The sequence below is a fragment of the Typopeltis vanoorti genome, chromosome 6, assembly GCF_054136105.1.
Source record: "Typopeltis vanoorti isolate ZY-2024b chromosome 6, IOZ_Tvanoo_1.0, whole genome shotgun sequence".
Taxonomy (NCBI): domain Eukaryota; kingdom Metazoa; phylum Arthropoda; class Arachnida; order Uropygi; family Thelyphonidae; genus Typopeltis; species Typopeltis vanoorti.
In genome coordinates this window covers 157,622,728-157,650,111 of record NC_143554.1, presented here as the reverse complement: position 1 = coordinate 157,650,111, position 27,384 = coordinate 157,622,728, and the positions used below count along the sequence as shown (strand labels likewise).

Genomic DNA, 27,384 nt, shown 5'->3' with positions numbered 1-27,384 from the left:
AAAGAAGGTAGGATTAAAATGGAAAATCTGGAAGAAGGCACTGTGGAGGCAACACAAGATGAATGGAAGAAATAATCAGTTACATGAAGAATACAAAGAGAGCAGGCCGGAAAGGTAACTCAGTTGATAAAAAGAGCAAAATTTCAGCTTGAATAGAAATTAGCCAATCATTCTTTTGAGTTCTTTTGATATGTGGTAAGTAGAAGAAAGAATGACTATGAGAGGATGTTGGCTGGTGATAATAACAGATTGGTAGCTGATGTAGAGGATATAGTTGAAGTATTCAATGAGCAGTTTATCAGAGTATTTCATCCTTATGAAGATGACATCAAGAGCTGGAGTGTAGAGAGCATGATTGTGGCGGGACTTATGGTGGGTGAGCAGGAGGTATATAAGGAATTAAGCAAACTTGATGTTAATAAGGCAGCAGAACTTGAGAATATATATCACTGTGTGGAAGGAATGCTCTAGGGAATTAACAGCAATCTTAACACACATGTTTAATATGAGTCTTGCAACAGGTATGTTAAGATTGTTGTTAATTTTCTAAAACATTCTTTCCATGCAGTGATATATATTCTCAAGTCTGGAAAGTGAGAAAAAATTGTTCCACTTCAAAGTGGGGGATATGACTGAGACTCCAAATTATAAGTCAACATTTCCTGACTAAAATTTAAGAATGCAATCAACATTACCTTACATCAAGAATGTTACAAAGTTGTAACATTGCTCCATTATTACAACATTAAAGTGGCTTTTTTGCCACTATATAAAATCTCCAGGTTCTTACACCTACCAAAACTTCCACATCATCCCATGAAAAAACATTTCAGTGCTATTGTGGAATTTGCCATGTAGGCCAGGCAGGAAGGTCTGAGAAGATTCGCATGTCTGAACTCTGAACACATAGGATGTTGGGAAAAAAAAAAAAAAAAAAAAAAGCATAAATCAGGTTTGGTATTCCATACAACTAACACAGGCCATCAAGTCATTTGGCAAGAAGCAAAAATTCCACATAGTGATGTTAAATGTTTTACAAGAAGGTTCAAGGAAGCCTCTGAAATAATTGTTTCCTGTCTTTATTTGTATATAACTTTTGTTAGTACCCCACCCCTGCCCCGATGATGCAAGTCTGATGACTTATGAAACTTGTAGACTTATATTATTTATTAAACTTGTTAGATGTCCAAAAAATCATGGTCTCAATACCATAAATTTTCTGCAGAACTGATAAACCAGAAAAACATGTTCATTTCTTGATTTCATATCCAATCAGATCTTTCTTAATTACAGTAATTATATAGTTACATGCAATTCAGCTTAGCTTGTTCTTATATAAGAGAAAACTGCTACCAAACATGATTTATATGGATTCATTACATACATTATATGATTTATAGAGATACATTGAATCCATATAAATCATATCTAATTTCTGTTCATACCGCAATTTTGCTGTGTTTACCGACAGAGTCATACCAAAAATAATCTAGAGATGTCTTAAAGTGTTAGAGAGGTTGATGAGGACTAGGATTCAGCACTGGGTTGATAACAGTAGTATTCTCTATGATGGTCAGTATAGGCTTGTTAAGAAGTCTTGTTTTAGCAATCTGTTTATGGTGACAAAATTCATCGGATATTTTGATATACTTGGATTTTTCAAATGGTTGGCTGATTCGAATTTTACTAATGTAAAGACAGAAAACATCATTTTGAGCCAAACCAAAGGTTACAAGCAGTACCCAAGGTAATAATAAATACTAATAAAGAAATAAATTAGTAAATAATGCGCTATGTACAAAAAAGCACATTTTAAGAAATGAAGTTAAGCAAAGCAGCATCGACATATTCTTTTTACTTCAGTAAAAAATTCATTCCTTTCTCGAGTGAAGTGCTGGCACTCCAACACGATTGGTGAGATGTATGCTGCATTGTTCATGCATAGGTGGGTCATCGGCCCTCAGTAAATACAAATATGCAAGATGACTATGACCTACACTGAACCTTCCCTTCTGTTTCAATGTTGACTTGACTGCCAATGTGTAATTTCAGGTTTAATCTCATGCAATTAATTTGTCAGTGCTTCCTGCCATGATGATGATGATGACTACCATTGGATGACTACCTTTTTACATCTTATAAGCTGTCTACAGCTGTCTATGGGACTGACAAGCAGTATGTAGAGAAATTATCACCTAATCTAGCACTTGCATCTGCTGTCTCATTTCCCTCAATTCAAATATGGCTGGGAATCCAGCACAGCTGAATATCAAAATTATGGACTTTCAATTTGCAAAACCTCACAAAGCACTGGATGTGGACTATATAGAATTCAATGAATCCATATAAATCATACACTTTTGGTAGCAGTTTTCTTTTATATACACAAGCTGAATTTGTATACAACTCTGTAATAATTACTGCAATCAACAAAGATCTGATTGGATATGATAAAGTCAGGAAATACAGCAGCACAACCAACACAGGTGGCCTCAAATCTAGAACCATCTGTAAACGTTTTTGTTTATTCGGTTAATTTTTGCGCTGGTTGTAATATTAGGTTATTGTTCTCTATATATTAATATTATTATACCTTGCGCCTTTGTAACCTCTACTGTATCTACTTGTATACTCTGATTTATTATTATTATACCTTACTTCTATATCTCTATTCTTTCATTAAACTTATTTAATCCTCCTTTTAGCTTTATCTTTTCCTTTCATATACTCTGTTAACTTGCATCTCTTTTGCTCTACCTTCAGCATTCCTTCCTTATACCAGAGATCTCTAGAAATTTGTTTAGATTAAAGACTGCGCAACTATGGCATAAGAAATATCAATACTTCCAGTAAAGTTTGCATTCTATACTAAGGCTGTTCTCAATATTAATTCACAGTCATGGCTAACTGTTAACTTTAATTTGTACCTAATTTTAAACTTCCCGCTCACATGATCGTGTTTATTTAGAACAGTGCATTGCGTAAAAGATCAAGCACACTTTGCAAATAAAACAAATATGTTTATTTATGCTGAAACATCTTACAAACTATACACCAATTAAATGCTATTTGTTACTCCTCTCTAAGTTAAACACTTTAGAGGACATTTAGGACTGTAGGACATTTTCTTAAACATGCAACAAAATACCAGTGATACAAATAATTAAGCAATTAAATTAAATAACTATCAACCCATTCACAATTTAGGAATTATCATGCCTTGATTAACTATAACCATAAATTCCAGTCTTCACTCAATATATAATTCTCTTTATGCAAACTACTTCTCATAACACTATATATAGTAATTCTATAATCTTATAATTTCTTCTAAAACAGTCTCTTACAATAGATAAAGTTACTTTAAAACAACTACTTCTATGCAAATAAATTTTCATTCTACTATATATAGTAATTATAAAAAATTATCAGTCCCTCTAAACAGTCCTCCATAACATAAGAAGATTTACAACGAAAATGAACTCGCACGACTCCATCAGTATAGTGCACTTGTTCATACTTCCTTCACAGATTTCCATCTATGTCAGGTCTTGGGCTTTCACTTTAGAGGTTTCATGGATACCGTGTTCTCCTCTGGGATGGCACGCAGGGGCTGGAGCACGATTTTTCGGCGTTATAGATACTCAGACGTACGTCTGACGATCAAGGTTTGGTCATCCTGGTCCTGGGCTGCTAGTCGCTCTAGGTTTTCGCCTCCAGTTTTCCCTCCACGACCTCATCTGGATTCGATGTAGTCCATGGATCGACTCCCTCCTCTTTTTCTCCTGGCATCAACTCTGCCAATGCTCGAATGTCGATCTCTTTTCTATGATCCTTATATCTGGTTCTCTGCGGGACCCCGGGCAAAGGTTTGGGAACCCCAAATATTCCAGCACAAACCTTGAATTAAGGTCTGCAACCCCCGTACTTTCACGTGCAAACTCTTAACCTTCTTGAAAGCGCAGACTTCTAGCTCTCCCTGAAGAGTATACATTTAATCCTTTTACAGCATAGCAGAGACGCTTCTGATGTATACTTAATTAAATAATATTAATTAAAAGTATTGCCTCCATAGCACAATTGGAAGAACGATGGTACATTGCATCCTTCGATTGGAATAGGCCTAAGTTTGATTCTCGTCGCGATTGGAGGAATCTTTATCTGGACGATTTCAATCGAAGGTAAGTTTGTCGATCTCATAAGGAGGTAGCAAGGTTTTTTCTCCCGGAAACTTGGGTTTTTCATCCCACAAAACAGACAAATCGGCCTTTCAGAAGACACGCAATTTACAGACAAAAATTACTAGTTGTGATGGTGTTGATGGAGATGATTCGTAGTAGTAGGTGTCCTTCTGCAATGAGTCTTCGGACTCCTTGGAGGTGTCAGGAATAATAATAATAATAATAATAATACTGCTCTCTTTTGCTATTGACCTTGAAGGCGGTATCGGACTGGCTTTGAATACAATAGGTTTCCTTTCCTCTATACAAAATACTAACATCAAATACATTTCCGAATTCTAAAGTATTGCCCTTGAACTTCTATTTTAAGACATCTTCTGTTTACTCTATTTAGCTTGTTAATTCCTCAGGGTTTTTATACATGGGCTTTTGGTTTTACTTACATAGAAAATTACAATACCTTGAACTTAACATATTCATGCATCTTCTATTTACATAATTTTGCATGTTAATTCCTCTGAGTTTCAATATATGGGCTGTTAGTATTATTTACATAAAAAATTTTACAAGTTTACTTTTTGTGAATTCTTTTGGATGTGACCCCTTGTAAAAGTCGATGCAATAAAAAATGAAATTTACGCTGCATCGAATTTTACGCATCCATATAGAAGGGAATGAAATCAGTGTCTTCAGCTCTGTGTGTATTAAATAACCACATATAGATAGATGATAGAGTGTCAGTCTTCCTTAGCTGACACAGTGAGAAGTTGCATGATGAAGCACAAACCTTCTGGGGAGCAATGCTGTTATGTTTGGTGCAGGCAATGTCATCAAAATTCATGTCAGTAGCTTACACAATCTCTTTAACAGGCATATCAAAGAACATGTGGCAGTCTGACGTGTGTGATATTGAACCTCACAGTGCAGGAAATGATACTAAGTCCATGTAGGATGTCTGGAAAAGACTTTTAGAGCATTGCTAAGAGTCAACTGTTTCCATCTAAGTGATAGAGCCAGTTCATTTGTTTCAACATAAAAACTTTGAGAGGGAAATGTGCAAAAGACAGCAGCAGCTATCCATATACCCTGAAGATGTAGGATACATCATCAGGGTATATGGATCAAGGCATAGCATGCTACTCTGCCTTGTAGAGCAATAGACCTCAGACCCAAAATCCAGCTTTGAACATACAAGTGCATGGTAAATATGAAGCAATGAAGATCAATCCATACCTATTCAGCAGAGGACAGTGTGTGTGAAGCAGATTCAATAGCATCTTGCATTTTTCTCAAAGTTGATGAACGTGTGGAAGGAATGTAAATTTTCTGTTAAAGATGAGTTCCAAGAACTTAGCTTGTATTGCTTCTGGAATAAGAGTTTGATCCATTCTTAAACAAGGATCTGGGTGAAAAGCACATTTTCAGCAGAAGTATACATAGCCATTTTTTCTGCTGAAAACCTGAAAGAAGAAACATGATCAACCACTTACTGAAATTGTCTTTCAATTACACTCATGTTACAAGAGTGACAGTAAATTGTGAAGTCTTCAACATACAAAGCATTGCCTACTGTGAGAGTGGAAGCTGTTCAATGAATGAACTTACTTTGACAGCAAGGGGTATCACACTTAAGACAGAGCCATAGGGAACATCCTCTTCATTATGTAGCTGAGATAGATACTTCCTACCTGTACTTGAAAGACTTAGCTAGACAAAGTTTTTAATAACTAGGAAGGTGTTCTCTGAAGCCTAGATTATAGAGGTCTTTTAACATGCTATATCTACAGGCTGCATCATAAGCTTTTTTCCATGTCAAAGAACACAGGAAAAACCAGATGTTCATGTTTCAGGAATGCATCTCTTATACACATTTCTAAAAAAACCAAAAGTCCAAAGTTGAATGATGTCTATAACAGCCACATTGTGTATTGGAGAGAAGATCATTGCTTTCTAAATACTAAAGAGGCATTAACCATTTTCTTCAGTATCTTACATACACAGATTGTTAGATCAACAGGTTGCTGTTTCCTGGTTCTGGGATAGCAATGACAACTGGCTTATGCCAAGAATCTAGAAACTCTTCTTCTGTAAGTATTCTGTTGTATAGCAAGAGAACCATAGGAGATGATGGAATATGTTTTATCTCATAATAGATAGTGTCATGATCCAGTGTACTGGGGGGGGACAGCAAAACAGCTCTTTTTTAGTTGCTCTTTAATGAATAACTGATTATGCAGCTCAAGCCCATTGGCAGAAAAATTTAGCTGTTGTTTCTCTTGTTCAATATTAAAAATTGGAGATATGAAGTGCTGTTTGTTGCAGAGGTTGTAGCAAAATTTTCTCTCAAAGCATCTACAACAACACATCCATTATGTTCCCAGGTGAAGGAACATATACACCTTTCATTTTCTGAATCTGATTAATCGATGATGCAAACTGGATCCAAGACTATTTTTGACTCTGACATTTCACATAAAGCGCTTTGTCCTGAGAATGCTTAAAAGCTATCAAGTTTCATTTTGTAGGGTATCTATGAAATATAGCCTATGCTCCAACTTCATCTTTTTTTTTTTTTGGCTGCTTGGCACTATGTTCCATCTCAGCTTGGGGACAGAGTGGAAACCAAGATGTTTTTTGGAATTGTGGCTGTTGCTGCCCAGGCAATGCAATCTGCTACATACTTCACTGCTTTAGTGATAGAATTTTTTTTATGTTGCCCCCACCTACGAAAGGTTATTTGCAACCCTATAGTGCATTTTGTATACCGTGGGTGGGATAATGATTTTTTATACTTTTTTTTTTATCAATTTTTTATATATTTTTTATTTTTGTATTTTTAATTAATTTTTTTGTTTCACATAGTCTGGAAACTCTGCACTAGAGACCAAACAAGGAGCTTTTTAAAGCCACTTCAGGCAATCCAATAAGCAGGGTGGTGGTCTCATGCCAGACAATGAAATTCATCTCCCATCTAAAGACAATCACAAACATCCATGCCCAGGCAGTATTCAAATTTGCAGCCAGTTGGTTTGTAAACAGGCATGCTAACATGAAGATCAATCCATATTATGTAGTTCAATCTCATTTAATTCATAACCTGGTTGAAAAATACAGAACATACTGTAATAAGAAATCCTATGGATAAACAAATTGATACTGCTTCCAGAGCAGTATTAAGTTGGATGTGACGGAAAATAGTATGTTTGCTCACAAAAAGAGCTACTCCACCATGGTTCATGTCTCTACAGCAGATTCTTGCCATCATTGATATTCTGGCCAACTTGGCCAACCAGGACAGCCATTTGACTGACTATTTTAGCAGTAAATTTTAGAAGTTGGGAAAAGTATTCTAGTCAGATATTCTCTTTGACATCCCACATGAGCAGAGGAGTAGATTGCAAGATCTTTTATAGAATAAGAGTGAGTAGGGATATGGAAGAATCGACTATTAAGAAAGGAAAGGTTGTGATTGTCAATGATATGACCTTGTTCATTCATGTTGGCAATACCCAACAGCACTGCGTCCAATAGAATCATCCATCAGAAGAATTGGTGAAGCAGTTGATCAAACTAGATAATATTATCTAGTTCAATCTCATTTAACCTGGTTGTAAAAAAACAGAACATACTGTAATAAGAAATCCTATGGATAAACTTGATACTGCTTCCAGAGCAGTATTAAGCTGGATGTGATGGAAAATGGTATGTTTGCTCACAAAAAGAGCTACTCCACCATGATCAGGATCATCTTCAGTTGTCCTTACAAACAACCATGAAATTCTTAAAGTAAGGACCTCACTGGGTTTAAAATGTTTCCTGCAGACCGAATGGTCCGTGTCTCTACAGCAGATTCTTGACATCATTGATATTCTGCAAAACACACAACAGTTCCACTATTAGTTTCCTATTGTTTTGGCTTTGGAGACTTGTCTGATTTCTGAGAGTTTGATGGCTTATCTTTGTCAGGTTTATATTTATTAATTCATTTTGGAAAGTATATGGATGCCATGGTCCATCTCTTCCTCTGAAAATAAAAATGTTCAATATGTCATATGTGTTGGAATCATGGATATCAAACTATCCAGAAGGATGGCCAGTATGGTAAGAAAGGCAAAAGGAGAGGATGAGAGGAAATTAGCAGTACAAGTGAGGTGCACAGGATATTACAGAATGTCAATTTCAATACAGCTATGGGATTTGATGGTATATCGCCTCTAGTTTTATGAGAAGGTACCAGGGAATTGGCAGTACCTTAGACCACACTGTTTTTAATTTAAGTCTCAGCTCTACATTGGTCCCAAGGGGGGTGGGACAGAGGGAAAAATAGTTTCACTGCATAAAGGAGGCTGCAAAACTGAGGTAGCAAATTACTAACCAATCAGCATCGCAGGAAGAATGGTCAAGGTATTAGAGAAGTTGATCAAGAGCAAAATACAGGAATGAGTAGACAGGAACAAGATACTATATGGGGTATAACATGGCATTGTGTAGGATAGGTCATGTAGCAGCAACTTACCTTTTATAACAGAGAGACGGCTGAGTTGGATAAAGGTAATGGGTTCACAGTGATACTGCTGAACTTTGCAAAGATTTGTGACAGGATGCTGTATGGAAATGTAATCAATAAATTGCAACACATAGGGATGGATATAAAGTTAGTGAACTAGATAAGAGGGTGGCTGATAGAGAGATACCACAGTAGTTTATTAAGGAGTAGAGTCTTGTAGAAGGCCTGTGACTAGTAGTGTGTGCCACAGGGCTCTGTTCTTGGGAGACTACTATTTAATATGTACATTAAAAGATATAGGAAATGATTTGGGAAAAACTATTCAGTTGTTTGTTGATGAGGCAAAATTGGACTGAGCAATAGTCAATAAAGATACTGTTAAAATTTTACAGGATGCTTTAAATAGACACCACTATGGGTAAAGGGGAATGGATGTCAGTTTAATATTAAGTGGCAAACTGTATGGTTATGCATTTTGGAGTGAAAACATAACAAGCTGTGTGCCATATTGATGGAACTGTACACCAGGAAACTGATGAAGTCAGGGATTTGAGGGTGTTAGTGGATAGGGAATTGAAGTTTAGAGGGCATATTGCAAAAGTGGTTAAAACAGCTCATTGGATTCCTTAGTTACTGAAGAACACTCTGAGGAGCAGAGATAAATAGGTTATTATCTCTTATGCCATCTCAACTACTGTGCAGAGATCTGATCACCTGAAGATGAGGAGGTGGAGAGGATACAGAGCCAAGTGACCAGGATGGTGGCAAGTCGATGGAATGTATCTTATGAGAATAGGTTAAACATTTGTGGGTTACAGAAATTGGTTGAAAGGTGAAAAAAAAAAAAAGGTGTATAATTGAGATACACAAATTATTTAAGGGTTTTTAAGGGATTAACACAGAGGAAAATTTTCAAATCAGGTCTGGTGATGGGAGAACTAGGAGTCAATCTCGGAAATTGAGCAACAGTGTTGTTAACAAGGTTGTGTGAACTAGATTTTTTACCTTGCTGGCCTGGTTAGCGTATCCACTCTCCAGTCAAAAGGCTGCGGGTTCAAATCCTGCCATGGGCATGGATGTTTGTGAAAATACTAGAGGTGGGCGGTAGATGCCATTGCCGTAGATGATGGTGGTAGTTGCGGTTCATTGTAGTTGGTGGATTGAGTATTGGAGACGGAGCTATAGAGTAAGTGCTCTCCCTCAATGCGTCTTTGGACTCCCTGGAAGTGTCAAATAATAATACTTGGAGAGTGGTGAATGAGTGGAATAGGTTGCCAGAGTCTGTTGTGGATGAGTTCAAAGCAAAGAATGATAGATATTGTGCAAATGTTGAATGGCACTTGGCATAATGTTTACTGTCTCCTTCGATGAGTGTATGGACTCCATGAAGTAATAATAATCTGTGTAATTAATTCATCTTTTCTCATTGATTTTTTTTTTTTTTGTCATTAGTTTTACTCAAAATTTTCATTTATCTGAATGTATGTTTGTACTCGGTTTTCAGTATCTTGTGCTCACTACCTTCAGTTGTATACTGTCTCGGCTCTGAACATGTCTCATGACAAGGTTTTATGATCTTTAATCTCAGAAACTTTCTCACAGGTATTTAAAACTTCTCTTAATCTTTTTCAGTCTAGTTGTTGCAAAAGGGAATGCTTTGTTACCAAACCGCTTAGCATTTTTTTTTATCCAACTTCAAATAATTTATTTCTACTTACTGAGTCAGCTGCTTCATTAGTCTACAAAGTAACAATAAAAATCTCTCCCATAAGAATTCAGATAGTAGAAAGAGTATAGATTGCATCTATTGTGGATCTTCCTCTTCTAAATCTTGTTTATAAGTCACGTTAATTCTGCTTTCATTATCACTCATTAATAACAGAATCACTTATTTAATTTAAATACAGTGGTACCTTGGTTTGCGAACATAATTCATTCCGGAAACGTGCTTGTAATCCAAAGCACTCGTATATCAAAGCGAATTTCCCCATAAGAAATAACAGAAACTCAGATAATTCGTTCCAAAACTCAAAAATATTCATATAAAAATGATTAATGCAAAATACATAAAGTAATCGAATTTATTAATTACATTACAATTACATATTACAGTAATTGTATTGGGTAGGACGACTTTCATTGTCACTAACGGAATCACTGCTATCTGTTGACTCTTTTTCTTTTAGTGCGACTTTAACAAGGAACCTATCCAATGACACTTGTGGCAGCCACTTGCATACTTTGTTCATGCTTCCCGATGATTTCCTTCTTAACTTCCACCACAATCATCTCCTTCTTCTTACCACCTTCCTTTTCAACCCTTTTCTTCATTGGGGCCATTGTCGTAGTACAGTTAATAAAGAACAGTCACTACATTTGGACACAAAATAAAAAAATGCTTTACACACACACGTGGCCACAACGTTAGCATGAACGTTGACTATACGAATGAGGTATGCCGACTGAGACCGCGCATGCGAGACAATTACCCACAATCCCGAGCGGCTTGTGATCACGTGATGCTCGGCAGATATAGCGTATAGGTAATACAGTCCTCGTATTGCAAGACGTTGCTCATTTATCAAATTAAAATTTATTAAAAATGTTTGCTCGTCTTGCAAAACACTCGCAGACCAAGTTACTCGAAATCCAAGGTACCACTGCATTTTTACTTGTAGAATTTTCGGCTATGTTTCATAACCATTTTCAACATGATTATAGGAAAATAACCACAAAAAAGAGAACATCGATTTATGATATTATGCATAATAGTATATGCACTATTAGCTGCAGGAGAATAGTTCCATCTGCATTAATAGATATCCAAAAATAATTACAATAAAAAAGTTAGTTAATAGCATATTTTTAAATAAAAACGATCAATTAATTACAATTTACAGAACACATGAATAGCGAGTATTAGTCAGTATAATTTCACAAAACTGAAAAAGTTTAAGGCAATTGTTTTTGTTAAGGTTTGGATTGTGTGCTTCACAGCTATCTTTGTACACTCTTTCCAGAAGAAAATAACTTTTATTTAATAGTTTGGTTGTGTTCTACTGAATCTTGGGTTTTATAGATAACACATGGCTTGCTAAACCGGATTTAATGAGTTCTTTAAGTGAAATATATTCTTGATGTTCTTCAAGAATAAATTTGTGCAGAACGACCAGTCTGTCTATAATAACATACAAATGTAGTAAAAGAAGTGAGCCATCACGGGCTGGTAATCATGCAATATAAAACCTCTCCCAGTCAGGTCATCCCCACCTTCTCTGGTAATGGGCTGTTTCCAGAAATGGAGTTCTGGCAGGGCGAGTATTGCCACATGCATATCTTCCCTAGTTGTGAGGAAATGCCAACTAGACTTCTAGGTGGTAGATGTCTTTCATCACCCGGTGAAATACCACTCTGCTTTTTAGAGATGTGAAGCAGTGAACTGGCTTCTGCCATGTTTCATCCCCAGAGTAGAACCTCTGGTTTCTGCCCCACCTTTCTTCTCACATGCAACTTGGGTGATGGTCTTGCTGGGCATACTCATTACACTGTTATCATTTTCAACTAAAGAGCCAGTTTCTGCTCCAATTGAAGATACAGCAGTAAAACAGCAGTTTTCCACAGGCTGCTGCCAGTGCATGAGACCGAACCCGATGGTAACGTATCTGTTGAAGGTTTCCCAATGGTGAATAATCCTGCTGTTGCTTACCCTGTCAAGCTATGCCTGGATCAATGGTTTGCCGGGAGCACTTTCTGAGGCCACAATTGGAATGGAGTCTGGGCACTCCCTATGTGCAAGTTATGTACACAAGTCCCTTATCCCAGCTGCATGTCCATTCTCTTTGTTTTCTGAATCAACCAACCCTACACATAACTGGTAATTAATTTACGGAATTCACAATGCATATGAAGTATATTAATTAAAGATACTTTAATGAATCACTTCTATATTTCGGCAATGTCACATTGCCATCTTCGGGAACATAAAGATATGGTATGTGCACTAAGGAACTAACAAAGCAAATGAGGAAGAAAGTAATAAACTAATTCTGTTCCTAAAGTCCTAATGGTGCCCTCTTGTGGGCTAATTTGGTAGTCTTGGCCGTTGGGCTGAAGTTCTCATAATGAAAGTCTCCCAAATTTGGGGCAGTTTCATGCACCCAAATTTGTTGAGGTTAGGAACGTTTTTTAGAGCTGCTGAAGATTCTTTGAACAATCTTTCGTATTTAAACTTGCTGCGATGGATTATTTTTGTTTTCTTCCAACGAATTTTATGGTGGGTATCTAAGGCATGGTCTGCCAACCCAGAGCGGCTGTACTGGTGAAACCGGATGTAGTCTTGGTGTTCTGAAATCCTGATATTTGTTGTTCTGCCTGTTTGGCCAAAGTAGGACAATTTGCAGCTGCAAGGGACCTGGTATACACCAGGTAGGTCTAGGGGAAGTGGTTGGTCTTTGGTAGAGGGGATAAGGGATGCCAACTTTTTATATGGTCTGTAACAGGAAGTAAGGTCATATTTTTTGAGGATATTAGTTATTTTTTCAGAGGTGCCCTGGATGTAGGGGATAGTGATAGACTTGGTGTAGTCTTTATTGTGGAGGGGGGTTGTGGTTATTAGGTTTTAGTATTTTTTGGATTTTCTTGGGGTTATAGCCATTGGCTAAGAAAGTGTTGAGGATGTGGTTTAGTTCAATAGTCAGGGCCTTGTCATCTGAGCAGATTAATTTTGCCCTGTTATATAGTGTTTTTATCACCCCATATTGTTGTGAGGGGGGGGGGGGATTGCTGGTGAATGTATCTGCCAGTGTGGGTGGGTTTTCTGTAAACAGAGAAAACCAAAGATCCATCAAGCTGGCGGGTGATTGAAGTGTCTAGGAAGGGGAGGGTGTTGTTTTCCTCTTTTTCTAAGGTGAACTGGATTCTGGGATGTTGGTTGTTTAAGTGTGTTAGGAAGGAGTGGAGTGTGTCTGAGCCATGTGGCCAAATAGCAAACACATCATCCACATAACGAAGCCAAATAGTGGGTTTTTGTGGGGCGGAGTTTAAGGCTTTCTCTTCAAATGTCTCCATAAAGAAATTGGCCAAGGGTGGGGAAAGTGGTGAACCCATGGCTGTCCCCTCTATCTGTTTGTAGAATTTTCCTTGCCAAACGAAATAGCCTGAGTTCATTGTGAACTGAAATAGGGCTGAGATATCGGGAGGAAACTTGGCTTGGATGAGCTCAAGGGTTTCTTTGAGTGGGACATTAGTGAATAGGGAGGAGACGTCAAAACTGACCATTATGTCAGTGTGTTGGAGTGTGAGGTTTTCTATACTGGCTTTAAAGTGGGCTGAGTTTTTTATGTGTGATGGTGTGTTGCCAGTGTAGTGTGTGAGCGTTTTGGCTAATTTATATGTGGGGGAATCAATGCCATCCACTATGGGACGCAATGGCACATTTTGTTTATGTATTTTTGGGAGTCCATATAATCGGGGGGGGGGGGGGGGGTCTAGGGTTATAAGGTTTAAGTTTGTTGGTGACTTCCACAGGCCAAGAAGTGACCTTCTTAAGGAGTCTGTGGATAGTTCTAATCTGAGAGTTGGTCGGATTATATTCAATGGGGAGGTAAGTAGTACGGTCTCGTATTAAAGAATTTAGCTTACCTTTGTAGTCTTTTTGATTGAGTACCACAGTGGCGCTTCCCTTATCAGCTTTGGTGATTACTATTTTTTTGTTGTTTTTTAATTGTTGTAGGGCTGTATATTCGTTTTTGGATAAGTTGGATTTTGGAGGTTTGGCTTTAGTGAGAACACCGACTACATCCAGTCTCACGTTGTTGGCGATATGGTTAGGCAGGTTGCGGATTCCACGCTCTATTTGGATCATGATTTCTTCAGCAGGTATCCTTTTTGGAGCTAGGGCGAAATTGTGACCACGTGAAAGTGCAGTGAGTGCTTCAGGCTTTAAAACTGCCGACGAGAGGTTGACTACTGTGTTAAGTGGTGGCTTGGGTACAGAAGTAGAAGTCTTTGTCAGGTTTTCGTATTTCTTCACGTGCCGATTACGAACTTTTTCGAATGTGTGAAATTGAAGCACCGTTTCACTTCCGAGAAAGCTCTACGCATTTATAACCGCACTAGCTTCGCCCTGTTAAGAGAACAAATTACCGCGACGCGCGTTCTCCTTGCCGATGAAAACAAAACCTTACGGGCATTAGAGGAAGAGCTTTCTAACACACTCGGCCTTGATCTATGGTCTATTCTTCATGACATCTCATGCACATCGGCAAGAAAGGAATTCGAAAAAGTTCGTAATCGGCACGTGAAGAAATACGAAAACCTGACAAAGACTTCTACTTCTGTACCCAAGCCACCACTTAACACAGTAGTCAACCTCTCGTCGGCAGTTTTAAAGCCTGAAGCACTCACCGCACTTTCACGTGGTCACAATTTCGCCCTAGCTCCAAAAAGGATACCTGCTGAAGAAATCATGATCCAAATAGAGTGTGGAATCCGCAACCTGCCTAACCATATCGCCAACAACGTGAGACTGGATGTAGTCGGTGTTCTCACTAAAGCCAAACCTCCAAAATCCAACTTATCCAAAAACGAATATACAGCCCTACAAGAATTAAAAAACAACAAAAAAATAGTAATCACCAAAGTTGATAAGGGAAGCGCCACTGTGGTACTCAATCAAAAAGACTACAAAGGTAAGCTAAATTCTTTAATACAGACCGTACTACTTACCTCCCCATTGAATATAATCCGACCAACTCTCAGATTAGAACTATCCACAGACTCCTTAAGAAGGTCACTTCTTGGCCTGTGGAAGTCACCAACAAACTTAAACCTTATAACTCTAGACCCCCCCCGATTATATGGACTCCCAAAAATACATAAACAAAATGTGCCATTGCGTCCCATAGTGGATGGCATTGATTCCCCCACATATAAATTAGCCAAACATTTAGCCAAAACGCTCACACACTACACTGGCAACACACCACCACACATAAAAAACTCAGCCCACTTTAAAGCCAGTATAGAAAACCTCACACTCCAACACACTGACATAATGGTCAGTTTTGACGACTCCTCCCTATTCACTAATGTCCCACTCAAAGAAACCCTTGAGCTCATCCAAGCCAAGTTTCCTCCCGATATCTCAGCCCTATTTCAGTTCACAATGAACTCAGGCTATTTCGTTTGGCAAGGAAAATTCTACAAACAGATAGAGGGGACAGCCATGGGTTCACCACTTTCCCCACCCTTGGCCAATTTCTTTATGGAGACATTTGAAGAGAAAGCCTTAAACTCCGCCCCACAAAAACCCACTATTTGGCTTCGTTATGTGGATGATGTGTTTGCTATTTGGCCACATGGCTCAGACACACTCCACTCCTTCCTAACACACTTAAACAACCAACATCCCAGAATCCAGTTCACCTTAGAAAAAGAGGAAAACAACACCCTCCCCTTCCTAGACACTTCAATCACCCGCCAGCTTGATGGATCTTTGGTTTTCTCTGTTTACAGAAAACCCACCCACACTGGCAGATACATTCACCAGCAATCCCCCCCCCCCCCTCACAACAATATGGGGTGATAAAAACACTATATAACAGGGCAAAATTAATCTGCTCAGATGACAAGGCCCTGACTATTGAACTAAACCACATCCTCAACACTTTCTTAGCCAATGGCTATAACCCCAAGAAAATCCAAAAAATACTAAAACCTAATAACCACAACCCCCCTCCACAATAAAGACTACACCAAGTCTATCACTATCCCCTACATCCAGGGCACCTCTGAAAAAATAACTAATATCCTCAAAAAATATGACCTTACTTCCTGTTACAGACCATATAAAAAGTTGGCATCCCTTATCCGCTCTACCAAAGACCAACCACTTCCCCTAGACCTACCTGGTGTATACCAGGTCCCTTGCAGCTGCAAATTGTCCTACTTTGGCCAAACAGGCAGAACAACAAATATCAGGATTTCAGAACACCAAGACTACATCCGGTTTCACCAGTACAGCCGCTCTGGGTTGGCAGACCATGCCTTAGATACCCACCATAAAATTCGTTGGAAGAAAACAAAAATAATCCATCGCAGCAAGTTTAAATACGAAAGATTGTTCAAAGAATCTTCAGCAGCTCTAAAAAACGTTCCTAACCTCAACAAATTTGGGTGCATGAAACTGCCCCAAATTTGGGAGACTTTCATTATGAGAACTTCAGCCCAACGGCCAAGACTACCAAATTAGCCCGCAAGAGGGCACCATTAGGACTTTAGGAACAGAATTAGTTTATTACTTTCTTCCTCATTTGCTTTGTTAGTTCCTTAGTGCACATACCATATCTTTATGTTCCCGAAGATGGCAATGTGACATTGCCGAAATATAGAAGTGATTCATTAAAGTATCTTTAATTAATATACTTCATATGCGTTGTGAATTCCGTAAATTAATTACCAGTTATGTCTGACCAACGTATAAGTCTTACTACTAGAATCAACCCTACACATGGAAGTCAATATAAAACTACTAGAGTTTTAACTGCAGATACAAAAAAAAAATCTAAAAATATGATAAAAAAAAAATTGGAACAAATAATAAAAATATACCCCAACTTCCCAAAATAATATCACAATGTTTTCCAATAAAAAACACTTCCATATTCATTTCACTAACATTTGAGACATTAATACAAACATTAGTGACACACATCTCCATTTACAGATATCAAAACCTGATCTATTTTTCCTAACGGAACCCCAGTTGGCATCCTCCACGACCAAAGTACATCTCAACTATCCCAACTACACAATGCATCAGCTCAAGATTTCCTTACCTCACTTTACAATATTCATTTATATCTTCTAACTCTGATAATACTGCTGCCCTTTTTGACTACATTTTACCAAAAAATTTCTTACAAACTAATTACCCAAACTGTTAGGTGAGATTATCCTCTTTGAGGACATTAATACTTTAGTGTCCATAACACAAACTGGCTCTCCTACTCTAACTTCACAGATCAAGTAGATAGGGAAGCCGAATCATTTTCCATCAGTCATAACTTAATACAAATAGTCAGTCACAACCAGAATACCAGACAATCCTCATCATTCTACCAATGTTCTTGACCTTTTCTTAACCAACTCTCCCTCCAAATATGCTGTGGATATCTGATCTCCCTTTGGTAACTCTGACCAGAATCTTATTCAAGTCTCCTTCTCTACAGTTCATCCTCATCTCAGCCTCGTACCCTATGTCACTATAATTGTGCCAACTGGGATGACCTGCAGAATTTTATGCTGCTTTTCCATGGTCAGATTACTACTTTTGCTCTTATGATCCAAACACCTGCACTGAACTAGTAACCAAAATAATCCTCACTGGAATGAGAGCCTTCATTCCCCACTCCGCTGCAAACCCCGACCTATATCCCAGCCCTGGTTCTCAAAAATATATGCCTCTGCTGTCCATGATAAAAATGCAGTTTATGTTCAATGGCTTAAATTAAAAACTCCAACTTCTAATTCAGCTTACACAACAGCTCAAAACAAGTGCCTAAAAAAATTATCAACAATTTCAAAGCAGACTACATAAGAATGAAATGCAATAATGTTACTTCATGCTCAACTTGCTTGCCTCCTCAAATAAACTATCCTCCTGCTCAACTGGCAGTCAAGCCTTCTGGTCCCTTGCTAAGCTGTTCGGTGTAACTTCTGCACTTCCCTGTTCCCACTTGTCTTGAAGCCATGGTAACATCACCCAAGGAAAAGGACTTCTTGGCATCAGTTTTTGTCTCCAACTCTTGCCTGGACAACCAAGGCAAATTACCTTCCATACTTTCACAAACTGCCTGCTACATGCTTCCTCTGAATTTTCACCAAAAGGACATAAAAAAACTCACTCTTGATACTAACAAGGCTCCTGGTCCAGATGATAATCCACCGGTTGTGCTCAAGATGGGTGTTCCAAAACTGAACCCATTCTGCATCATCTATATAAACTTTCATATTCTACTGGAATCTACCCAACAGCATGGAAGCAAGCTCACAACCAGCAGGTAACCCAAAAAGGAAGACAAAGTAAGCCATCTATCAGCTTACAGCTCTCACCTCAATACTTTCAAAATTGATGGAGAAGGTTATCAACAACTAGCTTCTTCATTATCTAGAGACTCATCAGCTAATTAGTGATCACCAATATGGATTCTGCTATTCTCATTCTACAGCTGACCTCCTAGCTAATCTACCCAACCTTTGGACTCAGGCCATGGAAAAATTTTTAAGAAACTCATGTTATTGCTCTCGATATTTCAAAGGCATTTGATCGTGTCTGGCACCAAGGCTTCCTGAACAAGATGCCATTTCATGACCTCCCATCTACACTCTGTGATTGGATTGCCAGCTGCCATGGTGGATGGCTGCCTCAAAGTTGTGTGCTCTCACCCACACTCTTCCTCCTTTACATCAGTGACCTCCTTTCTCTGACTTCAAATCCTATTTACATTTCTTGCTGATGACACTACTCTTCCTTCCTTTTCCTTATTCGATAAACCCTGCAGTACCCTAAAGTTAAATGCCTCAAGATCATCCATAACCAGTGACTTGAACACTGATCTCCTCAACATCCTGAAATGGGATGAAGACAACTTAGTAAATTTCAATGCTAAAAAACTCAAGCCTGCCTTATTACCCACAAGAAAAATCATACCTCATCCCTTCTCATTTTTAATAATGTTCCAGTTTCCTTTCAAGATCAACTTTCTCTTCTTGGGTTGACTGTCACATCCAGTATATCCTGACACAACCATATTACTTATATAATCTCCTCAGCCTCTAAAAAGCATGGTGTTCTTTTCTGTTCTAAGTATTATTTCTCTTCCTCTCAACTCCTGACACTTTATAAGTTTCAGATCTGCCCAACTTTGGAGTACTATTTCCACATTTGGGTTGGAGCATCCAAGACCTCTCTAAGATTTCTTGATTATATTCAGAAGGTAATGCACTTAATAGACAACCCTTCCCTCACAGACTCCCTTTACTTTAGTTACCGTATCATAGGTGTTATGTTTCAGTGCTGTCCCTGTTTTATATATATATATATATATATATATATATATATATATATATATATATATATATATATATACTTTCATGGACATTGCTGCTCTGAATTGGCCTTTCATGTGTTGAGTCAACATAAAAGTTGCTAGAACAGGAAAGTGATTAACAGGAAATGTGTGAAAGATATGAGAGGCACTGCACAAATAATTCTTAGTGTAATTAACAAAAATTACTCTCTCACAGACTCATTCCAACTATTTTCTTGCAGAAAATGCATGGAATGAGTCTGTCAACATCCATAAGAAGTTCAGCTTCAAACTTACAGAATTATTAATATATGGGCAATCTATAGAGCCAAAAGACTCATCACAGCAGACCCACTATCTATTCACACAATACTTATAATACATCTCCTTAAACTATTTACTGTTGGGGCACTCACAACTACCTCTGGCAAATCCATTCCACTGATTCACCATTCTCCAAGTAAAGAACCCAGTCCACACATCCTTACTGACCACACTCGTAGAAAATGTATAAGTGTAACCAAATGGATTCCCCTTACTCTCCCATGTATTGGAAAATTTCTTCTGTGTCAATCTTATAGAATCCCTTTAGTAACTAACAAGTGTCTATCATATACCTTTCCTCTGCCCGTCAGCTAACCTCTGCAACACTGTCCTCATAGGGAATATTCTGCAGACCTGTCACCAGCTTGGTCACTCTTCTCTGAATCCTCTCCACCACTTCCCAATCCCCAAGAAACGCAGGTGACCAAATCTCTGAACAGTAGTCAACATGTAGCAGAATCATAGCCTTATAAAGAGGGATAATAACCTCCATATCTTTACTTGTCAATGTGTTCTTCAGCATCTAATTAATCTTCTAAGCTATTTTGCCAATTCTTGATGGTGGATAGAGATTGCAAATCTCTATCTGCCATCACCCCCAGATCCCTGGTCTCATCAATTTCCTGTAGAACCAGTATATTCAATATGATATGGAGTGTGTAACCTTTTCATCCCGAAGTACACTGCGTTACATTTTACAACACTGAGCTGATAACCATTGTCCTTTGTCCACACTGCCAATTTATTTAAATCATCCTGTAAGATATCTACATCACCTTTATCAACTATTGTCCTCTATGGTCTTGATGGGAATATTTAGTTGTTTGCACATAGCAAAAAAAAAAGTTTTTTTGCTATGTAGCAAGAGAAAAAGAATGATTAAGTAAAGTTATGTTTCCATAATCATTCTTTTTCTCTTGCTACATAGCAAACAGCTGAATATTCCCATCAGCAAACAACTAAATATCCCCCCCCTTCAAATTTTTTGCTATATCATTAATATCCAAACTCAAGAGTACTCGTCCTAGTACAGAGCCCTGAGCACTTCACTAGTCACTTTTAATTGCCTTGATTCCACTCCACTATACACCATCCTCTGATGTCTATCAGCAACCTCCATCCACCAGCCTCACATCCATTTGTTGCACCAACTTATTCCAATGCCTTTGCAAACATTTCCTACATCCAATTCTCCTGTCACTTTATTATAAAATATGAATAAATTACTGAGGCAAGACTTACCTTTCATAAAATCATGCCACCCCCCCTAGAGAGTATAATATTCCTATCCACCTATTCTTGAATTTTACTTTTAACCAATCTTTCCAGTACTTTAACAATCACTCCAGAGATACTAAAAGGTCTGTAATTTTTTAACACTTCTGTCTTGGAGCCAAATTTACGTAATAGACTATCTTACCCTCTTTCCATTCGCTTGGAACCTTGCCAGAGATGAGACATTCCTGAATTTTTAAAAATAAATTATTTAAAAGTAAAATTCCTGAATTTTAGGTGTAGGTCTGCTGTTGTATTCACATTCATATTTTTCAATCTACTGAGCACCTCCTGTTAATCTACCTCAATGCTCACATCAGTCTGTCACCTCAATAAATGCCAAGTCACCACCTGAATGGTCACCTTGCAAGGGTATACCCTCGCAAGGTGACCACTTAGTAACTAAACTATCTCTTCTGCTTCTGTCACTTTCCTGTCATCAGCACTGAGTAAAATTATCTTTCCATAATCATTCTTTTTCTCTTGCTACATAGCAAAAAAACTCTTTTTGGATTTACTTTGGGCTGCTTAGCTAATTTTCTATCGAAATCTGATTTAGCCTTCCTTAACATTCTAGTTACACTTCTTGCTTGTGCTTTATACTTCTCATAGGCATGCTGATCACCTTGTTTATATGCCTTCCACAATTCTTTGTTATTTTTGCAGCTCCTGCTTTATATGTTAGTTATCCACTTAATTACCACTCAGTTTATCCTCCTGACCCTGGGTATGCACTCTGATACTGTCTCACTCAAGTAATCCTTGACCACTTCTCATTCACATGTGCCATTCCATGTGGTTTTTTATGCTATGGCACTGCTCCAAGTTGCCTCCTAAGTTTGTCATAATCACCAGCTTTGCAGTTCTGCATAAATCCTTTCTTGACTGAAATTTCCACATGTTGAGTAGCCTTCCAGGCTACTCAACATTTGGAAACAAGCCTGCATGGTCACGTTCCTCAATCAGAGTTACAGTTGCTACTGCAGTTATAGATAGATCTTCTGATGCTATTACTAGATCCAATCTCAAACCCTCATCCATCGTGCACTGTTTAAGGTAACTGTATAAATTCTATTTCCATTTTTCCATATCACCATAGTTGAAGTCTCCCATAATACTTGTTCAGCCTGCACTCGTGCTAATCTGAGGATGCATGTCACCGACATCTTCTGGACTCCCAGGTCTATAGCAGCAACCATCAATATATTCTGTCCTCTATCTCACACCAGATAGCCTAAAATAACATTTCCATCAGATCTACAATCTTCCTGAACTCTATTTTTGTTGGTTGAAGTTCTTCAGCTATCATTAATAATACCCCTCCTCCTGTTCTATTTCTTTGATCATCTCTGAAAATACAATATCCATTACATTCTATCCCTGTAACTATTTCATTCTCTGGCAACCAGGTTTCACTGATGCCAATAATTTTTGGCCAAGTTGATCTGACTGACACTAAAAACTCTTCTCCTCTATTTCTGATACTTTAGGCATTTGTGTACATGCATTTGAATATCCCCTTGGACTCGCAGTTATCCTTATATAATGTTGTTACCTACCTGTTCAGATTTGAAACCTGGGAAACTTCACCCAGCTCTTCACAATCATTCCTGCACTTACACTTATCTATCCCAAGGGGTGGTTATTTCCACACAGTCATTCCTGTACTTACACTCATTTGCCTCAGGGGTGGCCAGACACACATAATTGCTTCCTCCCTAATATATCTATTTTCCCTGGTTTTGCACTCAAACTCTCACTGAACAATACTTTCTCCAAGCATTAATACCAAAACAATTTAGGTGTAGTTCATCAGAAATGTATAGCTCTTTATGTTCATCATCACTCCACACATCTATAAACTGTACATCCTACTGCACAATCTTCTCACTGATTCATTGGCAATCATGGCCCTTCTTTTGAATTCTGCCCTAAAATACTGATACAACAGACTCACAATCTTTATTTTCTTAATCTTCATTTTTTTCTTTTTCTAACAACTCTTTCATATCTTTCAATCTTTCTCTAAGGGCCACAACTTCCATCTATTCCAGAAATAAATAAAATGGAGTTAAAAGAACTAAATAAGATATATCTCTCTTAACTAACCTTTGCAGTTCTTCTTTCTTTTCCTTTGACTTAGTATCACACAGTAAAATATCATGAAGTATACTTACAAGTCTCATGAAATGAGCTTCTTCTTCCTGTAAGGGGTAGAAATAGAAAATTGTGTTTAAGTATACATGAACAAGTACCTAGAGTGGATTTATGAAACTAGCATAATAATAATACTGAAATACTGGGGTAAGGTAGTACAACACCAGGCAACTGTACAACTACCCCAGTCCTGAAGATATTTTCAGGTGCAAACTTTGTTTGCTCACACTTGGATAAAGGATTAAACTAAATTTATTATAGTCTAACCAAGTGAAAAATAAACTTTCAACATCTTTCTCTAAATCCAGAGTAATTTAATAAAAAGGTGGCATACCATTTGGCAACTCCTATAGGTAAAGATGACCTTGCTATTGCTTCTGCTTGGTATCTCCACCTCTGGGCCTGGCTCCCAGTGAAGAGACCTCAATAAACGTAGAAACTGGTCTGGGTAGTGGCCCTTCCCTTAATGCATAACATTATACATATCTGCAAGGAGATGTGTTTTGTATTATGGGAGATAATGAGATAGGAATGCTAGTAGCTTGCTCCACCTTTGCTACGAGTTGCCTGGTGTTGTACTTTACCCCAGTCCTGAAGATATGGGAGATACTGAGATAGGAGTGAGAGTTTCTTGCTCCACCTTTGCTATGAGTTGCCTGGTGTTGTACTACCTTACCCCAGTCCTGAAGATATTTTCAGGCGCAAGCTTTGTTTGCTCACACTCACTTGATAAAGGATTAAACTAAATTTATTATAGTCTAACCAAGTGAAAAATAAACTTTCAAAAAAAATAATAAAATACTGAATGTACAACTTTATTTCATTTCTCAGCATATCACTGCTATTTTAAATAAATTTGGTCTGGCATTGCAGTGCTGCTACAGCTGTTTAGAATTTAAAGCTGAAGCAACAAAAGGTAATGAGGCTTGGGTGTAATATTTGTAAAATGTGTTTTCTTCTGGCCAATTTGCTTGTTTTGCAGTTTAATACTAACTCGTAGTCGGTTGAAGCATGCATAGAGATTCGAGCTCGGGTCTTTCCAAGCAATTGGAAAGACCTTAGAGTCTTTGACATTGTTTCTTTGTGATGTCTTTGTTTACACTGAATTGCTGATTTCAACTTATCATGCAACATTATAATCTAAAGTACAATGGTCACCAACATATCCATTTCCTGAAAATGTTCATGGATTGGTCTTTGTAAATCCCAATGTGTGCACCACTTTTTCCTATGAAGGTTGTAATCTAAAGGGGGGGGGGGGGGGAATCAGAGAATTTTTTTCCTTTTTTCTTGAATAGAGATGCCATGTGTTTCCACTTCAAAACACTCATTTACTCTGTCTTATAGTGGTAAAACCACATTAACACCTTAATAAGCTAATATCTTCTTCATAATATTAGTTCAAAATGCAAATTTAAGTAATCAAAACCGAAAGGTAAGTTTGGCCTACAGGCCTCTCTAAGTTCATTTGAAAACCTACCTTATATAAATTTTTGTGGAAGTAAACATCTGTTGTTCATGATTTCAAACTCAGAACTATGACTGTTTGCAGTTAGTTTGCAATTTCATCCAGTTATTGAGAATTAGTGCAGAGGTATTATTAATAACATGCAACTGTATTCTGTAATAGTGAGAACTTTTTGGACATATCTGAGCATGAGACTTCACTCTCAATTATCCTTGCACATGGAAAAATACTATCTTCTTATATGATGCACACCATTCTAATTAATGGACTGGAGAGTATTTCTGTTATGCAATCAACAGTCCATGGAATCCTGTTGCAGGTATGGATGCTTGTTAATGACTTTAGGTAGCAGCTAAATTTCTTAGTGCAACAAAAACAGCTTCAAAAAGTTCCCGTTTGGTCTTCATAACAGGCTATCAGATTATATAACCCTTATCCTCTTCCATAGTACTGATGCACAAAAGATTTGCAACCTTTCATGAGTAGGATACACACACAACACAAAAATCTCTTTCATGAATTTTGCATCTCCTATACCAGGGGTGTTCAACCCATCAATTACAATCGACCGGGGAGCGAATTTTGGTCGCTCTCTTGTGTATTCCTCCTTACTTACAAATTTAATTAAAACTGAAAACATAATATTTTATTTATCATTATTTTGTATTACTTTTAATTCACTTTAAGCGTATTGCTATTGTTTATTTATTTTTCGTTAAAATTGTCAAATCAGTAATTTTCTTATAAGTCCAGGTAAATTAATTAATTTGGATCAGTGGAAGTCAAACAGCGAGCCGAGTGAATATGATTATAAGCAAAGTGTAAAAACTCGATTGTAGCTTAAATATTAAATATTCCAAAGCACATTACATCGATTTTTTACTTAGGCTAAGTCCCATGTGAATACTGTAAGAAAATAAGCTTTGTTTGTCTCGGTATAGTTTGTATTAGATGCTTTTGTAAATAACTCTTTTGAAGCTAACTGTATATATTGCTTTAATAAGAATATGTTAGAGTGTTAAAAACAAAGGCAATGTTTTTGTCGCTGAAGCTGTACATACATGGTTGCATTAGAAAGATTGTTATTGAAATTTGTATTGCAGGCTCTAAGTGTAAACATCTCCAAAGTCAGTCAGAAAGAGTGTTCAAACAACTTTCCGATGGCCAGCAACTTGAAATCAAAAGAAAGCAGAGGAGAACAAAAGGTGTGCTGAACTTGAAACTTAAGATGAAAGACTCACACCGATTCTTTGGGGGTTGCCAAACTTCATGTGAGGTCTCAGAGGAGGCCTAATAAAAAGGGAATGAAGCAAGCAGAAGGTGTCCCAGTTCCAGAATTGCTGTCAGAGAGGAGGCCGCCCAGTCCAGAGTCACCATCAGAGAGACTGCCCGGATCCATGTTGCTTGAGAGAGGAGTTTCCCGCTTCCATAAAGGAGCTTCTTGGTTTGAAACATCGCTAGAGAGACTACTTCTAGGCCACAGACAAGGTTTCAAATTGCCGGAGAAAAGTTTCCAGGCCAGATTAATGTCAGACATTCACCAGTGTGTTGTGTTTTCATTATAATTTGATGAATCAAATGACTTCACTGATATTGCTCAGTTAATGATATTTGTTCGTATGGTATTTCAAGATTATTCAAGTAAAGAACTTTTGAAAATTATACCATTATTGGGAAGGACTAGGGGAGAAGACATTTTTTTGGCATTTGATGAATTTGTGAAACAACACAAACTTCCACTTTTTACACTTGTGTCTATTACTGCTGATGGTGCTCCTGCAATGATAGGTATATAAATCAGGCTTCATTTCATTATGTAAAAACGATGACAAATATCCAGATTTTTTAATGTACCACTGTATTGTTCACCAACTGTGTAGTAAAAGATTAAACACAAAGATGTTTTGGATATTACATTTAAGATTCTGTTCGAGGAAAAGCTCTGCAATGGCAGTTATTTAAATTATTACAGGCAGATGATGAAAGGGAATTTCTGTTGCACAATAATGTTCGCTGGCTCAGCAGAAGTTAATTTTTAGAAAGATTTCTTGTATTAATTAACGATATAAAAATTTTTCTTGATGAAAAAGGAGATATTTATCCAAAATTGAGTGATAAAAAATGGTTGTTACACTTATCATTTTTAGATTTCTGTACGAAATTAAGCAATTTAAATTTAGAGTTACAAGGTAGAGATAAAAATTTAATTGACATGTTAAGTTCAATAAAAACTTTCCAACAATGCTTAATTTTATTAAAGAAAAATATAAATTACTGCAAATTTATACATCTCCCATATTTATTAAAATTTTTTGAACAAAATCAAGAAATGCTTCGCTATGATTTAAAATAATTTATTCGTGAAATAGAATTAGTTGAGGA

The 27,384-nt window shown here is 37.5% G+C and overlaps 1 protein-coding gene across 1 annotated transcript in view; it reads right to left on the bottom strand.

Annotated features, from left to right (window-relative positions):
• The window catches only part of ric8a (ric8 guanine nucleotide exchange factor A), a 340,114-nt gene that overhangs the window by 159,056 nt on the left and 153,674 nt on the right, over positions 1-27,384 (bottom strand). Inside the window, exon 8 of the mRNA XM_090393889.1 lies at positions 23,487-23,581. Coding sequence (XP_090250015.1) covers positions 23,487-23,581 — 95 coding nt within the window. The remainder of the gene's footprint in view (positions 1-23,486; positions 23,582-27,384) is intronic.